At 54.9% G+C, this 22295-nt stretch overlaps 1 protein-coding gene across 3 annotated transcripts in view; it reads left to right on the plus strand.

Annotated features, from left to right (window-relative positions):
- Positions 1-1421: 1421 nt before the first annotated feature.
- DLGAP4 (DLG associated protein 4) overlaps positions 1422-22295 on the plus strand; it is an 81945-nt gene continuing 61071 nt past the window's right edge. The window contains exons 1-5 of one of the 3 annotated variants that reach the window (XM_035006240.1): positions 1422-2492; positions 5121-5362; positions 7978-8092; positions 10699-10749; positions 13468-13708. In XM_035006240.1, coding sequence (XP_034862131.1) covers positions 1494-2492; positions 5121-5362; positions 7978-8092; positions 10699-10749; positions 13468-13708 — 1648 coding nt within the window. In that variant the 5' untranslated portion in view covers positions 1422-1493. Of the gene's footprint in view, positions 2493-5120; positions 5363-7977; positions 8093-10698; positions 10750-13467; positions 13709-21413; positions 22288-22295 lie in introns of those variants that run through there. The other 2 variants (XM_035006241.1, XM_035006245.1) reach the window with 2 other exon arrangements.

The raw sequence follows: 22295 nt of genomic DNA on the forward strand, positions 1-22295 counted from the left end.
GACCCTTAATCATATCTGCAAAGACCCTTTTAACATGTCAAGTAACATAATCAGAGATTTGGGGGATTAGGACATGGGCAACTTTGGGAGCCATCATTCTGCCTACCACACTTGGCTTCAGCCAGAGCCTGTCTACTCTGGCCTGGCCCAGCCCTCCAAGATCTCTACCCCCACTGCCCTTGTCCTCACTTGCTCCGTTCCAGCCACACTGGTTGCTTTCAGATCCTTAGCACACCGGCACACAGTCCATAGTAAGCTGTGGGACTCCTCTGAGTCGAGCTGGTGGTGGGGACAGGGCTTAGAAAGCTCGCTAACCTCCCCTCTGCTTCATGGTACAGATGGGAAGACTGAGGCACAGAAAAGAAAGGTACTTGGCAAAGTACTGAGACTGGTATTTCCAGCATGATCCTGGATGGAAGATCGGAACAGTCCAACTGCCCAATTTTACAGATGGGGAAACTGAGTCACAGTGGTTCCACCTAAATGCCACCCCCATCCAAGGCCTTGTCCTTCCACCCAGTCCTGAGGATGTGCTCCAGTTATTGACTCACTCAGAACTCTGTTCAGGCTGACCGTCGTTGATTTGTTCAGTCGGAAATGATGTGCTAATGGGCTTGTTGTCTTCTCTGATGTTTGCAGCCCCCAGCGCCTAGCCCAGAAGTCACACTCGGTAGACATCTGCTGAGGGGCAGAGTGGGTTTTTATAGAGGGTCTACATGTGATATAGGATTCCTCTGCTAAAGTGAGAGTTGGACGGTACTGCTCTCAGACTCAGGTGAGACGGGTCCTACTCTTTAGAAGGCTTCTCCGGCCCTCTTTCAGCCATGTTGAACCACTCATAGGCAAGAGTGTTCAGGGGCCAAGAGGACATGTTTACCCAGAGCCACACTCTGGATACTGGGGACCCTGGAATTCCCTAACCAAATGGCCCCAGGCCTGCTTCCACAGCCGCCAGCACAGGATCTTCCCATGGGTGGCCTGCACTGCCCGTGGGGCCATCCCTAGGCCTGAGGGCATGTGGAGTGAGCTTGGGGTGCGTGTGGCTCCTTGTAACAAGGGATAGAGTCAGAGGTGGGAGGAAAACAGAGGGTGAGCCACTCCCCCCGCCCACTACATTCGATCATGGAATTTGGAGACCTGGAAGTTTGAGGTCGAACTTGGCTTTCCAGGTTATTATGAAGATATGTTCATCAAGGTAGGATCTGTTTTAACGTTTGCCAGCCTGAACTATGACCTTGAATTATACATATGGCATGTGGGCCTCCGTTTGTCTTCTTGTCCTCCACCCTACAGTGTTAAAGGTTGGCAAAGAGTCTTCAGAAATCCTCCCCATCCTGAGATGTGTGGGCGTCTGGGTGACATTCCCAGCACCCTGTCCCCCCCAAATTCAGCTGATTTTCTCTCTGTTTTTTCTCCCCAGGATAGCCGCTGCCCGGGAGAGGCAACCCGGGCGCCCCACTAGGGCAACGGCCCCTGCCCTGAGGGCCGGGATCATGAAAGGCCTCGGTGACAGCCGCCCTCGCCACCTCTCCGACAGCCTGGACCCACCGCATGAGCCCCTGTTCGCAGGGCCTGACCGCAATCCCTACCTGCTATCGCCCACGGAGGCCTTTGCCCGCGAGGCTCGATTCCCTGGCCAGAACGCTCTGCCTGGGGATGGTCTCTTCCCACTCAACAACCAACTGCCGCCTCCAAGCAGCACCTTCCCCCGCATCCACTATAACTCCCACTTTGAGGTGCCAGAGGAGAGCCCCTTCCCCAGCCATGCCCAGGCCACCAAGATCAACCGGCTGCCTGCCAACCTGCTGGACCAGTTTGAGAAGCAACTGCCCATCCACCGCGATGGCTTTAGCACGCTCCAGTTCCCCCGTGGTGAGGCCAAGGCCCGAGGTGAGAGTCCTGGCCGCATCCGCCACCTGGTCCACTCGGTCCAGCGGCTCTTCTTCACCAAGGCGCCCTCACTGGAGGGCACGGCAGCCAAGGTCGGTGGCAATGGCAGCAAGAAAGGTGGCCTGGAGGACGGCAAGGGCCGGAGGGCCAAGAGCAAGGAACGGGCCAAGGCTGGGGAACCCAAACGGCGTAGCCGCTCCAACATCTCGGGCTGGTGGAGCTCTGATGACAACTTGGACGGCGAGGGTGGCGCCTTCCGCAGCAGTGGCCCAGCCTCTGGGCTGATGACGCTCGGCAGACAGGCGGAACGCAGCCAGCCACGCTACTTCATGCACGCCTACAACACCATCAGTGGGCACATGCTCAAAGCAGCCAAAAACAACACCGCTGAGCTGACTGCCCCGCCACCCCCACCCGCACCCCCAGCCACCTGCCCCAGCCTTGGGGTGGGCACTGACACCAACTGTGTCAAGCGGGGCTCCTGGTCCACTCTGACCCTCAGCCACGCCCATGAAGTCTGCCAGAAGACCTCAGCCACCTTGGATAAGAGCCTGCTAAAGTCCAAATCCTGTCACCAGGGTCTAGCCTACCATTACCTGCAGGTGGGTCCCTCCATGATTAGGGGTGGGGTAAGGAATATGGGGAGGGCACCTGTTCTGAGACTCAGCTGTACCACAGATTTACTTGGAAAGTCGCTTCATTATGGGCCTCTGTGAATAAACACCTGTGAAATGGGTATCTGGTGGTACTTGCTAATAAGGGGATTCCTTCCGGTGGTCATGCTTTCAGCAGACATTGATTAGGGTTCTTCTGAGCCCAGCCCAAGAGTAGGAACTAAAACGTGTACCTGCCCTCTAGAGGACAAATCTGAAAGCTGTGCCCTCCACCCTCCTCATAGGACCCATTGCATGGCATTCTAAATGCCAGCCTCCTGCCTGCTACCCCCACCAGACCAGGGGCTCCTTGAAAACAGGGACCACATCTGATGCAGCTGTGTGTCCCTAAGGCCCAGGACAGGGTCTGGCAGAGAGGAAGTGCTCAGGAAATGTGAGAAGAGAGAGGGCCAGAGGAACAGATGGACATTTAAGTGAACAGAGCTAGAAATAAATAAGACAGAGCCCCAATTATCAGGATGCTGGGAGAGAAAGATGCATGAACAGATAGTCATGTCAGTGTGAGCAGAGTGTGATGGAGATCAGCATGGAGGGCTGTAGGAGGCCCTAAGCCAGCTTGGGGGACTAGCTTTCTCCTTTCAAGTGTTAATGTTTACTGAGGCACTTAATATGCACTTTGCAAAGCCACACTCCTGGAAATTGGCAAAAGGCTCAGAGACATCTCTGTTGCTACACATCCCCCTGGGGCCCTCAAGAGCAAAGCCCGGGGTTATGAACTGGGTGCAGTTCCTGGGGGCAGAACCCAAGCTGTGGGTGGAAGTTACAGGAAGCAGATTTCAGAACCCACCAAGATGGAAGGGGCTGCTTCTGTAGGTAGTGAGCGCTACATCCTGGGGAGTGTGCCAGCACAGGCCTGACCAGCCTTTGGGAACACAGATGCATTTTGAACCAGATGAACATCAAAGTCTGACAATGCCCTGAGTTCTTGTCATTCTATATAAAAATTCCAAAGACAGTGAGACTATGGGGGGAAAAGCTATTTTTTTTTTCAATAGGAGGAAAATGGAAATCTAGGCAGTATTTTATATATTTAAGGCTTTTGTGGCTCACAATCCACTTCCTTAGTTTAGAAACATCAGAGAGGGTGGTGTGTGACCTGGCTTCCTCTCAAAATGGTGTGGTTTGGTCTGATCATGTGAAAATGCTTCAGAAACACCATGAAAGGGTGGCCCTGCAGGCTCTGGGGTTTGTGCTATCTGCTTGGGTCATGGGAGGTGGGTGGGTGGGGTGCTGGGGTAGCAACAGGTTTTAAGCAGGAATATCGAAGGCCACCTTCCCAAGGGACAGGTGGAGATAGGGAAGATGGACTAGCAAACGGTTTGGGAGGTAGACTGTGTGGGCCTTAGTGACTGGTTGGGCAGTTAGCTCAGGGGGCGGGGGGGTCCTGGGGTGGGAATCCCAGACTGGGACCGTCCCTCAGCCGAGAATTGGCCACTGGTAATACGGGCACCTGGAAGGATGTTGTATCTGTGTAGATGTGGTGATTCTGGGAGGGCGGTTTGCCATACTGAGAAGTGTGTCACCCAGGCATCTGTGGTGAAGCGTGTCAAACCTAGCGAGGGTGTGCACTCTGTGTGTGTTGAGGCAAAGACACAGTGAGGTGGGGACATGCTGCCCTGTGTCCTCAGTGCAGCGTGTTCGTGAGGAGGGTGTGAGTATGCTCTGTGTTCACGTTGTATACTTGTTGGGGGGCATGCAGTGATGAGTGGCTGCTGGAGGACATGTCCTTGGGGAGATGGGGGGTGGGGTGGGGGAAGGCAAGGTGTGTTCGCTCTGTGCTTGGGCTGAGGGACCTTGTAAGTGCTAAGATGTGTGAAATCTTTCATCATGAGGTGAATGTCCACTGTGTATACATGTCAGATGGGAAAACAGCCCCTTTTCCAGGTCACTACCTGGCTGCCAGACCCCCACCAGTCTCTCTGCACGCTGTGCCTGGCCTTACCCACTAGTAAGGGATACAGGATGTCCCTTGGCTCCAAGACCCTGCCGCTCTACTGATGTGCTGGCATCCTCTGACCAGTCCTCCCCCCACCCCCATCCTAGGACAGGATCTTGGTGCCAGGTCTGAGGGCCTCAGTCTGGTCTGATGTTCTCATCTGTGTAGTGGGATCATAAGCCATCCTCTAAGATAGCAGGGTGACGTGATGGGAACACAGTGGGTGCTCAGAAAAGGAGCTGCAGTGAACACCCACTGTGATCTTACAGCCTGGCGGGTTTTGCTGGGGCACACCCAGCCTGGGATCCATGGAGAAATCTGAGGTCCGAGAGGGGCAAGGATTTGCTTAAGGCCACCCAGTGAACTTGCGGCAGAGCCGGCTCTGGAACTCAAGTGTCCTTGCCAGCCCGGGGCTCTGCCCTGCTGCTGGGCGACTTCAATGGCAGTACCCAGCACGGAAGGCTGAGACCCTCCGAGGCGGGGAGCCGGGGAGCTTCAGGGTCCGGGGCACCATTCTCCAGGTGTTGGGCGCGAGGCTGGGCGGCCAGCGGCGCGCTGAGAGTGTGCGCTGCCCCCCGATCCCTCCCCACCCTCGCTGAGGTCTGTCCGCCCATCCTCAGGTGCCCGGCGGCGGCGGCGAGTGGAGCACCGCGCTGCTGTCCCCGCGCGACGCGGACGCCGCGGCCGAGGGCCCCATCCCGTGCAGGCGCATGCGCAGCGGCAGCTACATCAAGGCCATGGGCGATGAGGACAGCGATGAGTCCGGCGGCAGCCCCAAGCCCTCACCCAAGACGGCCGCGCGGCGCCAGAGCTACCTGAGGGCCACGCAGCAGTCGCTGGGAGAGCAGAGCAACCCCCGCAGGTGAGCGCGCCGCCCCGCTTCCTAGAGCCCCGCCCACAGGCTAGCCCGGCCCCCCGGAGCTCCGCCCCCCGGGAGAGCCGCTCCGGAGTCTGAGTCCCGTCCCAGGAGGTCTCCGAAGTCCCGCCTGCTCGGAGCCCCGCCCACAGGCTAACCAGCCCATTGGCGGCCTCCCCGCCCCCCGCACGTGAGCTCTCCCCTGGGAAAGCCCCCTCCGCTGTCACAGGCTCCGCTCACTGGCAAGGCTAGTCCATAGGTGAGCTCCTCACAGGCGTGTCCCACCCCCGGGAGCCTCGCTTTCCTTCCCTACGGCCCCTTAGGAAAACCCCGCCCCATAGGTGAATCCCGCCCTACAGCCTCAGATCCGGGTGAACCCGGGCTCCCAATAATCCAGGCCCCCTAGGTAAACCCGACTTTAGGTTAAAGCCTTCTCCCTGAGATCCTCGTCCTTAGGTTGGCCCCTTCCTTTGACGAGTTGACTCCGGAGAGCTCCGCCATAAGCCCCCCACAGTTAAGCCTTGACCACCGGTGAGTCTCATCCTTTGGTAAACGATAAGGAGAGTCTCTCTAGAGTGACTGGCCCTGCCCACAGGAGCCACATCACCAGGTGAGTTCCACACCCACAGGGGAACTGGGCCAGGGAATCCTCTTCTTCAGGTTAGGAGAACCCTGCCCCTAGTGATCCACCACTTGTACCAGCAAAGTACTTGCTTTCCAGGGAAGGCCAGAGCCCCCTCTGCCCTTGGCCCTGTAACTGATCCCTGTGGTGAGCTCCTAGACTGGGGAGGAGGATGTATCCAGAAGTCAAAGGGAGATAGACAGCCTTCACCTGTCCTGTCACCCTGCCTGGAATTCACCATTCAAGCCCTTTCCTGTTGCTTTAAGACTTGGAAGAGTTAATGAAAGTATGAACTAATGAGATGCATGCACGCAGAAAACAACAATTAAAATGTTAGAGAAAGGTGAGACTTTCGCATGCAGAAATCACCATGGGGATCAGAACAGAAAAGAATGAGAGGGGGGAACAAAGTTACAGAAAGCCCGTCACCGGGCACCTGGGTGGCTCAGTTGGTTAAGCGACTGCCTTCGGCTCAGGTCATGATCCTGGAGTCCCAGGATCGAGTCCCGCATCGGGCTCCCTGCTGGGCAGGGAGTCTGCTTCTCCCTCTGACCCTACCCCCTCTCATGCTCTTTCTCTCTCTCAAATAAATAAATAAAATCTTTAAAAAAAAAAAAAAAGCCCGTCATCAAGTACAAAACAGGTAAAACTTAGTAGGAGGGATTCAAAGTCCTTTGAGGAAAAGAAACAAAAGCAAGTCGGAAACAAAAAGAAGCATTAAGGGAAACAAGCTTCGTCCTAGTTCTTCAACTACTGAGGGCAAGAGCCGAGGCTTCTGGGAGGAGGGGGCCTGGGAGGACTGCGACAGAGGGAAGAGAGCAGGTAGAGTTACAGAGCGCTGAGGCAGAGGGGCAGTGTACTCTGAGAAGCCTGGAGTCTCCTTGCCACAGGGATTTGCTTAGGGGGTTCACAGTGGGAGAGAAGGCAGGGAATGGCCTCCAGCTGGGAATTCAGGACACCACTGGCCAGTCCCAGGTCTGTCCCTCTCTGAGCCTCAGTTTCCCCATCTTTAAGTGAGGGGGCTAAGCTGGATGATCTCTTAAGACCCCTTCTAGTCCTGGGAGCCTACATTTCCATGAATGACCAGTGGGCACTGAGGTGGGAAAGGAGAACAGGACCCAGGCCCAGACCTTGAATGAGAGGAAATAAATAATAATAGTATCAGTAGTAATGGGCGCCATCTGTTAGCACTTGCCGCACTCTGGGCTCTGTGCCTGCCCCAGTGCACTTTAGTGTGATTCCTGAATCCTCCTGATCACAGCCCCATGTAGGCAGGCACAGTGTCACCCCCGCTTTGTAGGAGAGGAAACGGAGACATGGGCAAGGGGTCATGACTTGCCCAGGGTCACCCAGTGAGGAAGCTCCATTCCAATCCAAGCCCATCTATGTCAAGGCCTGAGCTGTTGGGTGCTTGGATCTTAACCCAGAGCAGTGGTGAGGGAGAAATCCAGGGTCAGGTAGATGTGAGAAAAATTGAAGAGCAGGGGCCATGAGAAGTGCAGAGTCTGGGGGGGTCTGGTGGAAGCTACCTGGATATTGTGTTGAAACTGATGCCCTTTGGGCAGCTCTAGCCTGAGACCAAGGCTGTGAGCCTTGACCGACCTCCTCTGTCGGCGCATCGGATTTGCCCCAGACCTGTGGGGGTGAGGGCTGTAGCATTGGGCTGGTGTGGGCTGCCTCCGTTTGAAATGCTCAAAAGTGAGCTTGTGCTGCCACCTCGTGGCTGCAGCAGACATGACAGGTGAGGATCACCCCACCCACCAGATTCAAGCCTCCCAGAGCTGGGAGCTCTCCCCTTGCTCAGTGTCCCTGACCTGCCTCCCCCACCCTATCTTCACCTCCCCCCACCCCCCGCCCCCCGGACACTACGCAGGCTGGCAGTGACTTCTATTTTTCCCTCTGCCACTGGATGGCCTTGGCCAGTCTTTCCCCCTCTGGGCCTGTTTCTCAGGCTGAGCAATGGGTGGGCTGAGCCCTGTCCGCTCCCCACCCTCACCAGGAGTCTGGACCGCCTGGATTCAGTGGACATGCTGCTGCCCTCCAAGTGTCCAAGCTGGGAGGAGGACTACAACCCCGTCAGCGACAGCCTCAACGACTCCAGCTGCATCAGCCAGGTGAGGGTGGCAGCTATAGCCAAAGTCAGCGGGCTTGGGAGATCCCCAGCTCTCACCCAGGAGGACCCCAGGGCGAGTGGTGCCCAGAAGTCTGCACTGTGCTTCTGCTTGGTCTTTGTTCCCATAGCTGCCTGTGTACGTATGTCTGTCTCACTGACTGTCCTGTGGCTGGAGAGTGGTCACAGGGCCTGACATGCCATGGCCTGAGCTGAGGGCCCCGAGGGAGGGGCCACAGCACTGCTATAGGCCGAGGAGCCCTGCAGAGAGGGAACTGGAGACCTGAGCTTGAGTCCAGTCTTCTCACTGAGAGTATGACCCCAGGACAAGTCACTCCCTCCCTGAGCCTCAGTTTCCTCATTTACGCAGAAGGGTGATAATTCTTATTTCAAAGCGTTGTGAGGAATTAAGGAGATAGGAACGTAGTGTTCTCAGCAAAGGGTAGCTACCTTTATGGTTATCATTGTTATCTTGCTGTATGACCTTGGGTAAGTTGCTTCTCCACTCTGGACTTCCATGTCCCACAGGCTCAGCAGAAAGTCAGAACTTCAAGGTCCAGACACATCTCCCACCAACAGCGATAAGCATGCTGTGCTGCACTTTTCATTCTCTTAAGTCCCAGCTCCTTGAAGCCATGTCAGGGGTGGGGGGGAGGCGTGCTTGTGATTTATATCCCCAATGCACAGATGAGGAAACCGAGGCTCAGCTGGGTGAGCTCACACAGCAAGGAGGAGGCAGAGCTGGGCAGAGATCCGGGGCTGTCAGACCTACACCTGGACGCCAGCCCCTGCCATGTGCACAGTACTTTAGGGCTTGCAGAGGGGGGACCAGCCAAGTTTCGAGGGCTCCCCTATAGTGTGGATGGGGAGACGAGGCCCAGAGAGGGCAACACCTGCTAGGAGTAGCAGAGTGGGGCAGTGGAAGCACCCGATGCGGCCCCAGCCTCCTTTCTGGGCAGGGACAGGCCCCAGGTCCCACTGCATGTAGCCCCACGGCCCGGGCTAATGCGCTGCTTAGCACTGGAAGGCTTTCCGATCCCAGCTCCTCACCACTCTGCTGTTCCTGGCCCAGCCATAGCATCCCCCCTTGGCCCCCTAGCACGGTCCTCAGCACTCAGCACTGTCATTCCCAGACCAAGGAGGCTGACCTCAGACATGGGGAGGAATAGAGCACCCCAACCGTGGCACTCTGTCCCTGCCACCCTCATGCAGGCCCCACCAAGTCTCCTGGCCTCCAGGCCTGCCACCTGCACTCTGTTCCCAACGGCCAGAGGGAGCTTTGTGAGGGATGTAAGGCAGATCACACCATGTCCCTGCTGCAAACCCTCCATGGCTCCCGCCTGCCCCCAGTGAAAGCCAGACTCCTTATTCAGCTGGGTGCGGGCCTGCCTCCCTCTGACACGGGATCTCAGATGTTCAGCCACACCTGCCTCCTTTCTGCTCCTCACACACCTCACACACCTTGCTGTTTCCTCTCCCAGGAGCACCTCTCTCAGATCTTTGCTCAGCTGGTTCTTCTCTGTGTTTCCGGTCTTGGCTCAAATGTCACCTCAGGGGAACCTACCCTATCACCCGTCAAAAGGATCCCCCAGGACACCGTTCCCTTATCCTGCTTGATTTTCTTGACAACACTATCACTGTCTGGAGTTATATCTGTTTATTTACTTGATGTCTGTCTCACTCTTAAGACCGGGAGCTCCCTGCAGGTGCGGACCTTGCCGTGTGGTTCCCCATGACATCCTTGTCCTCAGCACATGGGCACAGGGCACATGGGTACCTGCTGAATGGATGGCTTCCCTCCCTGTGTCTCCTATCCTACCGCGTTCTCTTGTCTCTCAGTCTTCTGTCTTTGTATCTGTCTCTCTCTGTTTTTCTCTCCCCTCATTCACATTTTTATCTGACTCCCTCTCGTAGGTCCCATATCCATGTTTCTCTCTGAGTCTTTCTCTCTCTCACACCCCATTTTCACCTCTGCCTGGCCCGGGCATCTGAAACACTTTGTCCTTTGGCTACACAAAAGGGTGCATGGAATCAGCCAGGCTGGGGACCCCAGCAGGTCTCTGCCACTCCCCTCTGCCCAGCACAGCTCTCTCCTAAGCCAGGGTCCTCTGAGCCCTCAAACCCTCACCCCTAGAGGCTTGAGTGACCCGAGCCACATATGTGCCCCTAGAGTCAGAGATGTCCCAGCTCTGTGTCTCTGAGGCCTTGACTCCTGCCAGAAGGAGCCCCCTTCCCACCAGGCACTGGACTATGTAGGCCCTGACCAGGGAAGAGAAGGCTCTGGGCTCTGGGACTAATCTGTAGATCTGGGGGGTGGGGGGCTGCCTGCCTAGGTGAGGGGCAGCAGACAGGGCATCTCCCAGGGGCCAGACCAAAAGAAAGAAGTGTAAACAGCAGATTACAAAGCCTCGGTAGCACCCAGCCCCTGAAGGAGTGAGCCTCCCATCCCTGGAGGAAGCTAAGTGAGACCTCCTAACAGACTAGGCCTCAGCCAGTCTGAGGAGGACGTTAGCCCAGCCAGCCACTAGTCCTCTTGCAGCCGAATCTGAATACCCTACCCCAGCCCCCAGCCTTGGTCTCCCCATAACCCTCCCCCTCTCTTTCCTGCAGATTTTTGGACAGGCCTCCCTGATCCCCCAGTTGTTTGGCCATGAGCAGCAGGTCAGTATGCTTGCCATTCTCTCATACCCCAATCCCAGAGTGCAGGGCTAGGTCTGAGGCCTGGCACCTGAGGGGTCCCAGCCCCCAGCCCCAGCAGGTGCCGGTAGCACCAGGGCCAGGAAAGGCACCGCCCGTGAGCATGGAGTCGAGGCTCATGCTCTGCCCTGACCTTTCCCTCACTGACCCTTTCACTTCACTTTTCTGCACCTCAGTTTCCTCTTCTCAAAAATGGGAAAGAATGGGCTAGGTCCTATGGATGGAGCAAGAAATAATCCCAGGGTAAAGGAAAGCGGACCCTGGGAGTCTTCTAGCTAGGGAGACTGTTTTAGTCGGACACGTTGGCAGCTGGGGGCTGGTGGTATTGGCCTCCAGGTCCTAGACCCCAGATTCCCTAACTTTTCTCCTTTCTTGGGCTCCAGCGAGACCTTTAAGGATGTTGGGGGGTTGGCATGAATGCAGACACTTTTCCATTTTACAGAACTTGGTGGGGTGGAGCTAGTCCTGGCCCTCTGGCTGTTTGCCCTAAGGGTGCCCCCTTCCTGGGCACACCCACCCTGCCCTGGAGGTGGCCCTCTCCTCCTTCCCAGCTCCAAGACCAGAAAGAGATGCTGAAAGGGGCTCCAAGCTCATCCCCTCACTGTGGCCAGGACTGGACAAGTGACCTGTCCAAGGGGCAACATTAGGACTGGCCCCTCACCTCCTGATTCTAGCCATGGATGCCTCATGTGCCTGCCTCCATGTTCATGTCACAGTTCTTCTCAAACACAGTGTTCCAGAGGGTCTTTGGGGAGCCCACAGGGGGCCAGCTGACCTCTTCCTCCGCTAACTTCCACAGGCTTGTAGTAAGGATGTGATGTGTTAACATACAAAATTCCAGGGTGTTCCCTGCACACAGTAATTCCTCAGTGAAAACACACATACCAACAGCTCTGACCAGCTGGCCTAACCTCCCAGAGCTCGGGAGCATCTTAACTGATACTTACAAATCCTTGCCCTCACCCCACGGAGCTTCCTTTAATAATAGGGACAGGTCACCAGGTGCTTATTCTCCCGACTCTGTTCTCAGCATGTGATATGAATGATCTCATTTAATCTTGACAACAATCCTATGAAATTTGGTCTCTAATTAGCCCTTGTTTTATAGATGGGGAAACTGAGGCACAGAGCAGTTAAGTGACTTGCCCATACTCATACTGCAAGGAAAGATGGACCCAGGGTCGAAACTCTGGCAGTCCAGTTCCAGAACTGTGCCATGCCTGCAATCCCAAAGCAAGACCTCATTGCCCTTGGCAATCACAAGGGCCTCTCAGTGTACTTCAGGTTACAGCCGTGGAGGATAAACACCTGTCTCTTTCAAACCTACTCCAAATGAATGTTGGGTATGCCACATGGCCTACGTTTTAATTTATCAGTGTTGTCCGACAGAACTTTCTGTGAAGATGGAGATGTTCTGTACTACACGCTGTCCCGTAAGGTAGCGTAAGCAAGTGAAATGTAGCTAGTGTGGCTAAGGAACTGAATTTTTTGTTTAATTTAATTTAAACCTAAATAGCCACATGTGGTTAGCTGCTACCATATTGGACAGCACAAATTTAGACCTTTCCAAACATACATGCTCCAGATTGGGTGGTGATCCATCTAGTCATTTTACCTGATGCAGTGCCAGGCATTTCATTTAGATAGGAAACACTGACGCAGAGGATGGTGATAGTCGGGAGGTCACACAGGCAGAGCTGGCCCCAGGCACAACTCCATCTTTCCTCCACATGGTGCTCAGTCAATTTCTGCCCCCTCCCTTCTTGCCCAGGCCTCCCCTCAGGACCTCCACTCAGTGTCCATCCTTTGCCCGCCGACTCCTCAGCTTATACTCTGTGGTCTCCAGTTACCATCATGGCCTGAGACCTGGGTCAAACAGACCCTTCCAGAACCCTTGGAGAGTATATGTATGGCGGGGCCCTGTATGCTCACACTCTCAGCTGCAGATCTGTAGGATCTTGGATGGTCATCTCTAGAGAGACACTTAGAAACCATCTAGATAAGATTGAACTAGGAGTGAGATGACAAATAGCATGTATGCCACCATTCTGCATACTGCCCTGGACATCACTAATCAATCCTCACTGCCACTACCCTCGTTCCAGTTTTCTCTTCTCTTACCAGACTGTCGCATCAGCTTCATCTCTGGCCTCAGCCTCCATTCCAGACTCCCTTCCCAGTATTCATTCTGTACTCCAGGGCTAGACTAATCTTCCTTAAATTCATATTTGGAGTATTGATTCAGCCACTTCCTCACTGGGTACACCTGGCAAGTATCTTCCCCTCACTGGCCCTCAGTTTCTTTGCTTGTGAAAGCAAAGGAATTGGACCAGAAGATGGTAATTATCTAGCACACCTACTGCCACCTCCCATTCCAACATTCAAGGTAGACATTACTAATTGATGATAGCCTTCTTTGTGGCTGAATTCAGATGTGACCTCAGGATCTATCAGTTGATCAGTGTGAACACACAAAATCCACTAAGTGTCCTTAATAGTTTCTCCTGCATTGTAGACATGGGAAAATTGAGGTCCAAAGAGTGAGATGTGAGGAAAGGGTGAGCTGACTTGAGCCGCCCCCCGCCCCCGACTCTCCAGCCCTGCCGCTGAGCCAACCACCAAGCATCCCGTCCCTCCAGAATGGGCGCTGCTGGCCCCTGACGCCCGCCTTTGCCCGGCTAGGTACGGGAGGCAGATCTGAGTGACCAGTATGAGGCAGCCTGCGAGTCTGCCTGCAGCGAAGCGGAGTCTGCAGCCGCCGAGGCACTGGACTTGCCGTTGCCCAGCTACTTTCGCTCCCGCAGCCACAGCTACCTGCGGGCCATCCAGGCGGGCTGCTCGCAGGAGGAGGACAATGTCTCCCTGCAGTCCCTCTCCCCTCCGCCCAGCACTGGCAGCCTCAGCAACAGTCGCACGCTTCCAAGTGAGTACTGAGATTGGGGGCAGGGGGTGTTTGTTTCTCACAAGGGAACCCCCAGGGACCATTCCTGGTGGACCAGATGTGGAGAATGCCGGGGAAGAACCCATGGTGGGCCAGCCAGGGTTGGAGGGATAGTTAGCACAAGCGGGAAGGCTTGAGACTGAACTTCCCACCAAAGGACAAATTGGAGCTCAAACGGGGGTCACAGAGGGAGATGTCATCACTGGCAATAGGGTGAGGGGGTCAGAGAGGGCCCCTGCTTTGGGATCCTGACCCTGGCTCAGAGCAGCCAGCTGCTGGTGGGCAGGGCTTACTGAAGCCGCACCTCCCTGTTTGGATTAGTTCAGGTAGACAAACCTATGGTGAGGTTAGAACCTGCAGGGAAGAGGATGGCGTCTGCACTGAGCCTTCTCAGCGGAGTGGGTTTGCAGGTGTCTCTCGTATCCACAGAGACCACCTGTCCTTCCTGACACTTGTTGTAAGTCCTCCAGTGACACTCTGTGCATGATCAGAGAAAAAGGGGAACCTTGCGTCACAGAGTAAACCATGAAAACCAAGACCAGGGAAAATCATAGACTATTTCTGGTTTAGTAGAGAGAGCTTCGATCTTTCTCTGGCTAGCTAGTTTTCCTCTGGGAGTCTCAGTTTCCTCATCTATACACTGAGGCATAAGCCAGGCCCCAGAGAGTTCTTGGGGAGATGAGATCAGGGAGTGTTCAGGCAGGGCCTTGCACATGGTGGGAGCTATTATTGTTACTTCTCAGACATGACTCCGACTTTCCTGGCAGTCAGAAGCAGTTGGGATTGGATTGTTGTAGGAAAAGAGACATGTTTCAAGTGCTCAGTTGGTGTTTGATGTAAATAAATGAACTTGAATCCTATGCATATTCTGTATGAAGGAAATTAGTCTATCGAATGAATGAACTTGCCTTTGCAGGGGGCAGAGCAAGAAACGACTTTGTCTCCCTACTGTCTTTCCAATCCTGGGTGATTTCTGGGCAGATCCCTGAGCTTTTCCAGTCACTTTTAGACCGTAAGGAATAGTCTCATTTTTCGGTGTTAAGAGTCAAGTCTGGCCTCACTGCAAAGCTTTAGTCTTACCAACCTCAGGTCTCATGCTTCTGCAGGTAAAGCCTGACTCGGGCTATGAAGCCTGCAGGAGGGAGCTGGGCATGGTGGTCATTGTCGGCTCTGTCCCTTGTTCACTAGTGGCCGTTTCTGGTCCCTCCAGGTGGCAGGGGAAGGTAGCCAGCACAGGTGTTGTCCGATGTCGGGACTTTCTGGATGACCGAAGCCACATGCTGGCTCTCTCTGCTAAGTGATGCTTTTGGAGGGCCTCACGGTGCCTCCTTCCCTGGCATAGGCAGCCCCCCTCCAGCCCACTGCTTCTTATTCCCCCTCTGCCTCTCCATCTGCTGGTCCCCCTCCTCCCCACTCAGCTTCTCTTCGCTAAGGGACTTGGTCTTGCTGGGCGGGCATCTTAGACAAAATCCTCTGATGACAACTCCAGCCTCACTTTCTTCCTTTACTCCCATTCTACCTGTGTGACAATGAGGCCTTCACCCTGGGGAGCTCTGGAAGTATGGGCTTCTATGCTACAGCCCTTCTTCCAGACCTGCTGTCATGGGTAACCCTGCCAGTCTCTATTTTAAAGGTCTCCTAGCAGATGCTGAGGCCCGGTTCTAGGGCCTCCAAATCCAGGGGATCCCTGCCAGGCTCTCCCAGGCACCCTGCTACAGTCCCCCTAGGAGCCTCAGGTAAGGCACCAGATTCTCCCCTATCATCAGGCCTGTGAGATGTTCTCTAAGCATGAGGTGGGCTGGCAATTTTCTTCAAATAGACTCATCCTCTAATCTTCCCCAAACCAAATCACTCATGAATGGACTAAGGATGGGTCATGGGCTACATATCCCTGTATTGGGTCCTTGGGTCTGCTTGGGTCCCTGTATTGATCAGCTATTGCCACAATAGTGCTGCATAACAAAGAACCACAAAATTAGTGTAATACAACAATTAACACATTTCTTGCTCCCACATCTGTGGATCAGTGGGAACAGTTCTGTCCCACATCTCTCATCCTCCTCCTAGAACCAAAGGGTCCTCCCGGGATCAGTGACCCAACCAGGGCATGTTCTTTTCATGGTGATGGCGGAAGCACAAGCACATTTCAAGACCTCTACGTACATACTATCTTCTAAAATTCTATTGGCTAAAGGAAGTCATATGACTGAGCTCAAAGACAGGGGATGGAGAGGTACCCTCCTACCTTTGTGTAAGAAACTGTATTTTTATGGCAATGGTGTGGATACAGGAAGGGGTGAAAAATTAGGGTTAGTAATTGAATCTACTGTAGTCCACTCTCTTGGCCACATGTATTTACGTTCCTCTCACGTAGAAAATACACTTATCTGGTGCACACGGGTGGCTCAGTTGGTTAAGCATCTGACTCTGGTTTCAGCTCAGGTCATGATCTCAGGGTCATGAGAGCGAGCCCTGCGTGGGGCTCTGCACTCAGTGCAGAGTCTGCTTGAGATTCTCTCCCTCCTCCTCTGCCTCTCCCCATGCTGGCGCATGTGCTCGCACGTGCACACTCTCTCTCCCTCTCATTCTCTAATAAATAAATAAATAAATCTTTAAGAAAAAAAAAAAAAACACTTATCCTCAAGACCCCCAAAGTCTCTTCCAGTCATAACAGTGGGATCTCGTGATTTATGTCGGATCTGGATGTGGCTCCTCCTGATTGAGTAACCTAAAATCTAAAAAGAAAAAGAGGCCAAAAATTCTATCAACCACCCCCCCCCAACAGTCTGTCCTCTATGGGTGATCCAGCACCTGGCTTTAAATATAGGGAGTGGGCCTCCAGTTATTCTCAGTTTGGGGGCTGTAGTCCAAACCAAGACACTCAAGAAGATATCATGTAGCAACAATACCTCACACCTACTTACAGACATACATGAAGTTGTGGACCCTTAGACCTCTGTATGATATGAAAAGTTATAAAAACACATGCCACATGGATATTCCCCACATGCACACACATACACGTAATCTCTACGTACACCTGCATACACACTCACACACGTGTGTCTCTTTCAAGACTCATGCCCCCTCCACACCTGTGAGGAAATCATGCCTCTAGCCGATTAGAGCCACCAAAAAAATTCACCCCCAACATTTTCCAGGTCAGCCCTCCCTCGAGTCTCCACAGTGACCACTACATACTTGCTCGTCTCTCCTCCACCCTCCAATCCCCTCATGCTCAGGAGGTAAACCTACCTGCCTCACAGGGAAAACCAAAGCCACCAGATTTTCCAACTGTGCCCAGAGTTGCAGCTGGTCCATACGGTACCTTTGTGCTGGGTTAGGAAAGGGCACTCTCCTCAAGACACTTAATTGCCGTCTGTTGGAAAATTGTCACGATGTATAATTTTTATTAGAACAAGGTCTTTTTCTGCCATCTGTCACAAATTTGTCATGATAAGTATATAATTCAATTATGTCTGTATTGTAAACAGCACCCGCCCTATATGTGGCATCCTTAGTCAGTGGAAAACTTGCACAACCATCCATGGCAATTCTGCCCATAACGACCTCCCTCCATATAGACCCACACCAACACCAACACACAGGCCCACCCTATCTCAGCCACTGTTGCCCCGCAGGGGTCACCCCTGCTCAGAAGGCGGCCTCCTCTCCTCAGCTCTGTCTCTAGGAAGTGAGAAGTCCAGGCCCCAGGTACACACAGACCCCTAGGGCTGTTCTGAGCCCCCAGGTTGCTGAGGGGTATGAAAGCTCTTTGTCACTCGCACGTGGGCACGTATGGACTCAGGCCACATGCAGGCAGGTGGGTGGATGTGGGTGAGGAGGGGTTATTGAGGCAGTGAGAGCCCGGAAGGGGAGGGCCTCTCTAGAGTGGCCGTGGGCAGAGCCTGGAGCTGCCTGCCCACCCACCCACTTAGAGCTCACCAGCTTCCCAGCTGCCAGGACTGCTGCCACCACTCCTCTCTCTCCCTCCCCCCTTCTGACCCAGATTCCACATTCCAGAAATAGCTCTGGCAGGTGACTGGCAGGCAGGGTCAGCTCCAGCTAGGATGGTGGGGGAAGCAGCTTGGCTATATATATGTGCCCCTCCCAGCCAAAGGGCCCACCTGGAAGGGGCCACAGGGGTGCCATCACCCCATAGTCGGCCCCATCCTGCCTTCTCTCACCCTCTGGGAAAGAGAAGAAGAAAGAACAAAGAAGACTCTCCCTCCCACTCCCTCCCTCTACCCAGCTCCCATTAGTGCTCATTCTCCTCTCCTCCCTCCCTTTCACCATCCCTTTCTTCCAGCTTACTCTGCCCTCTCTCCCACCTCCTTAGCCTTTGGTTTGCCTCCCTCAATCCTGTTCCCTTCACAGCCCCCTGCTTCCTCCCCTCCCAGTTTCTGGCCGTCCTCCCTCCCTAGCTTCCCCTTCTGTGTCTCTCCCACTCTCTCTGAACCACAAGGGAGGGTGTGGCATCACCCAGGGGCCTGGGTGGCACCCGCCACCCCCCAGCTCCTGCCAACTGCGCTCTCTGTACCAGCACATGATTCCATGTGCATGTGTGTTTACACACACACACACACACACCAGGTTACACACACTGGGGGGCTCTCTCTGCAGTCCTTGAAGCTCTAGGCTGAGCTGGGATAGGTTCCTGGCCCGGGATACATGCTTGCTCTTTGCTCAGGAACCCTGAGATCTAGTTTCCTCTCTCCTGTGTCACTCTGGGGGGTTCCGGTCCCTCCCTATGCTTCAAATTCTCCATCAATGTTGTGAGGCTTGAGTTTGAGGACCCTCTTCCCCGCCCAAATACTTCCCATCCAAGTCATCCTCTGAGTCCCTTCTTTGTCCCCTCCCCTCTCCCCCAGAATGTTCCCAGTTTCTCCTCTGATTCACTCCCTCCTCCATAGAGGAAGGGAGGCTGACAAAATTCCAGTAAGCAGTCAACCCTCCAGTCAGCCTTGTCCCCTTGCAGCCCTCCCCCAGGCCTAGCCCTCCACAATCTCTGATTATCACACTATGGGCTCCTGTCAGAATGAACACTCCAGTTGCCAGAGTGTCAGGGCTGAGAGGAACCTCAAAGACCATTATGTCCAGAGATTGCAAATAGATTTCAACTCCTGTGTTCATCTCTGATCCCTGGAGCCCAAGACTGAGATTTAGTTAAGCAGAGAAGTGTGCCACCATCAACTGGTGATGTCTGCTGTGGCCAGAATATTTACACATATCTGACATTCCTGAGTTAACTCAGTTTAACCTCACATACGTATACATATACACATGTGACACAACTCTTTCAAAGAAACTACAGCCTAGAGAAGGTGAGTGTCAGGTCAAGGTCACCCAGTTAGTAGGTCAGGGAGCTATTTCCCATCTGGGTCTGCCTGACTCCTAAGCCTTGAGTTTCCCATTATCCTGTGGGCAGGGGAGCCATCCAGGGTTCTGGTAAAGAGGTATGGCATGGTTACAAGAGTTTCCGGGAGAATTACATGGCAAGCTGGCCAGGATGGGTTGGAGGTCCAGGCAAAGCAGTGAGGACTAGGCCTCACTCCTCCTCACTCCAGGAGGCCTTCCCGGAGTGAGTGATGAGGGGTCAGAATTTCCTATTGCTGTACCTCTGCACAGAGGCACTGAGCAGAAGGCAGGCTTCCTCCCAGGGCTCTATCAAGCCTTGGTCCAGGACATTCCTGGTTAATCGAGTGCCTACTGTGTGCCTAGTGCACAAATCATCACCCTGTTTTTAGGCAGACCCATTGAGCCTTCTGGGGGAAATAATGACTGGGCCTAAGGACTGGTGGGCAGGCTATGAAGCCAGGATCGAGATTCGTGAACAAGGGGCATGACTAAGGTGCTCAAGTGGAACCATGGAGCTCCTACTAAGCAGTGGTTAGGGACATGAGCCTTGCAATCAGGCTGCTCTTTCATTGGACAGATGCTTATTGATCACCTACCTACAGTGGGCCAGGCCATGCTCACCCGGGACACAACAGTGAACAAAACAGAAACCCCTGCCTTCGTGGAGAGTATATTCTGTTGGGGGTTGGGGGTACAGACAAAACAATAAATAACACGTAGAAGCATATGGTTTGTTGGAAAATAGCCCAGAGCAAAGGGAAGGGTTGCATCACAAACAGGATAGTTAGGGTAGACCTCGCTGAGAAACAGATGTTTAAGCAAAGACTTGGAGGAAGCTGGGGAGGTATGCCAGGCAAGGAGGAGAGGTCCTGGGGCAGCAGGGTCCTTGGTGCACTGGAGCAGGGGCAGGGTTCTCTGTGCCTGGGGCCGAGCAAGACTGAGCCTGGCTTGTCCTTTAATTTTTCTAAATAGGTCAATTTAAAGATGAATGCTTCGTGAATAGCACAGGTGTAGCATAGTGACTGTGAGTAGGACAGAGTAAGCTAATACTTTCAAAGTGCTTAGCATAGTGTCTGGCATCGAAATGGCTCAATAATCCTCATTTTCTTTTGTTATTAGTATGCCTTTATACAAAAATCGCTACAGTGGTATCAGAAACACTGTATCATCTCACTAAGGTTCTTTTCTCCATTTTACATTTATTAAAGACATGCACAGAGAAGGTAAGGGACTTGCCTAAGTCACCCAGCAAGGCAGGTCAGGGAACAGGAGCTGTGTCTGGATAGCAGAGCTGCTATAACTACAGTCTGGAGAGGTGAGGCAGTAAGGAAAAGACTCAAGACCAGGACTAAATGAGAATGGGGAACAGGGCACAGAGAGGTGCCACGAGACATGAAGGGAATGATGGACTTAGGCAGCGCCTACTGCCCTTTGCCCTTCAGGGCACACTGAGTGTGTTGGTTTTATTTTTGCTGAAGAGGAATCAGGAGGCTGAAAGAGCCTCTCGTACAAGGTCACACAGCTCTCCAAAGGGTGAATCAGAATTCGAACCCAATCGGGAGGCCTCCGTCTGAGGACAGCAAAGGGAGGATGGAGGGGAGGGGACAACTAGAAATACTTAGGACGTAGAGTCCATAGTACTTGAGGTCTAATTTGACCATGCAGGGTTGAGAAGACCAGCTCAGGATCCTTGCTGTGACCCTCAGTTTCCCCCAGTGACAGCGAGGTGTCGCCACGGAGAGCTAGGGCTAACTCGCACCGCTCCTCCCACGGCACGGAGCATGCGTCCCGTTCCAGCTGGAACCGGTTTGGCGGGGCGGCTCGAGGGGCGGAGCTCCCAGTGCTCAGGCATGCGCGTGCCGACGTGAGCGCGCGCTCCCTCCCACCGTCAGTCGGCCTGGGCGTGAGCTGGCTGGGCGCGCCTAGCGCTTGCGCACCGGCCGAGCCGCGCGCGCGCGCGCGCGCCGGGCCACGTGCCGAGCGGCTCTGCGCGTCCCCGCCCGCCCCGGGAGTCCCGGGAGGCGCGCGCGCGCGCGGCTGACGCGAGGGGCGGGGCGGGGCGGGGCCGGCGCGGGGCTTTAACACGAAGGCCCCGCCCCTCGGGCGTACAAAACCGGAGCCTCGGGCCGGGCCGCGTGAGGGAGGAGGGTGAGTGCCCGCCGCTGGCCGCAGCTGCCGCCAGCCTCGTCCGTCACTTCATCCGTCTGTCCGGTCCACGCCGTCGCCGCCGCCGCCTCCTCAGCCCGGACGCCCGGGGCCCGCCCAGCGCCGCCCGGAGCAGCCGCGGCCCCGCGAGGAGACGGGCGCCGCCCCCGCCCCCGCCCTCCTCCCCGTCTGTCCGTCCGTCCGTCCGTCCGTCCACCCGCCCGCTCGCGCTTCCGTCCTTCTGTCCGGCTGCCAGCCTTCGGGCTGGTCTCCCCGCTCCGCCCGCTTTGTCTCTCCCCGGCTCGCTGTCTCTTTGTCTCTGCCCTCGCGGTGCCTCACAGCCCCTCCCTCACTCCCCGATCTCGGGTCTCCCTCACAGCGCTCCTCTCATCCCTCGGAGCCTCCCTTTCTGGGCGCCCCCGTTCCTCGGGACTCCCCCCCCCCACGGTGCCCCCCATCTTTGGGGGCCTTTTCTTCAGAAAACCGCCCTCCGCCACGGCTCCCCTCTGAGCTTCCCGCACATCCTTTGGGGGGGTCCTCCCTTCCATCTGTACCCTCAAATCCCTGTGGTCTTGCTTCTCTCTTAGCCCTCATTTCCTCGGGGTTTTTCTTCTCGGTGCCCCCCATATACGCTGGGACCTCCGAGATCCTTGGGGTCTCTCTCCTTGGGACCCCCAAAAGCTCCCCAGCTCCCAGACTTCACCCCTCCCGGCCTTCCCTTGGTTTGTCTCCGTGGCTGTCGCTCCTTGTTCTCTCTCAGGCCTCTGTGGCCCCCCAATTCTGGGGGTTGGGGTCACCCGCTTTGCTCTCCCTGCCTCTACCCTCACATCTGTCTCAGTGGCCTCACCACTTAGTGGCTCTTGTGCTGAAGGCCCCCTTTCGAGCCTGCTCCTTTCCCCAGGGCTCTTGGCCCCCTTGCTTTCTCTGCCCCTGCTCCTTGTCTCCCCTGCTCTCTGCTCCCTTGTCTCTCCCTTTCCCTTTCTCTGTCTTTGCCGGTCTCTGGGTCTCTGACCCCCCTCTGGCCCTCATGGCTTTGTGTCTGGAGCTCTTGAAGCAATGTGAGTGG

The sequence above is a fragment of the Mirounga leonina genome, unplaced genomic scaffold (genome assembly GCF_011800145.1).
Source record: "Mirounga leonina isolate KUSES-001 unplaced genomic scaffold, KU_Mleo_1.0 Mir_150, whole genome shotgun sequence".
NCBI lineage: Eukaryota > Metazoa > Chordata > Mammalia > Carnivora > Phocidae > Mirounga > Mirounga leonina.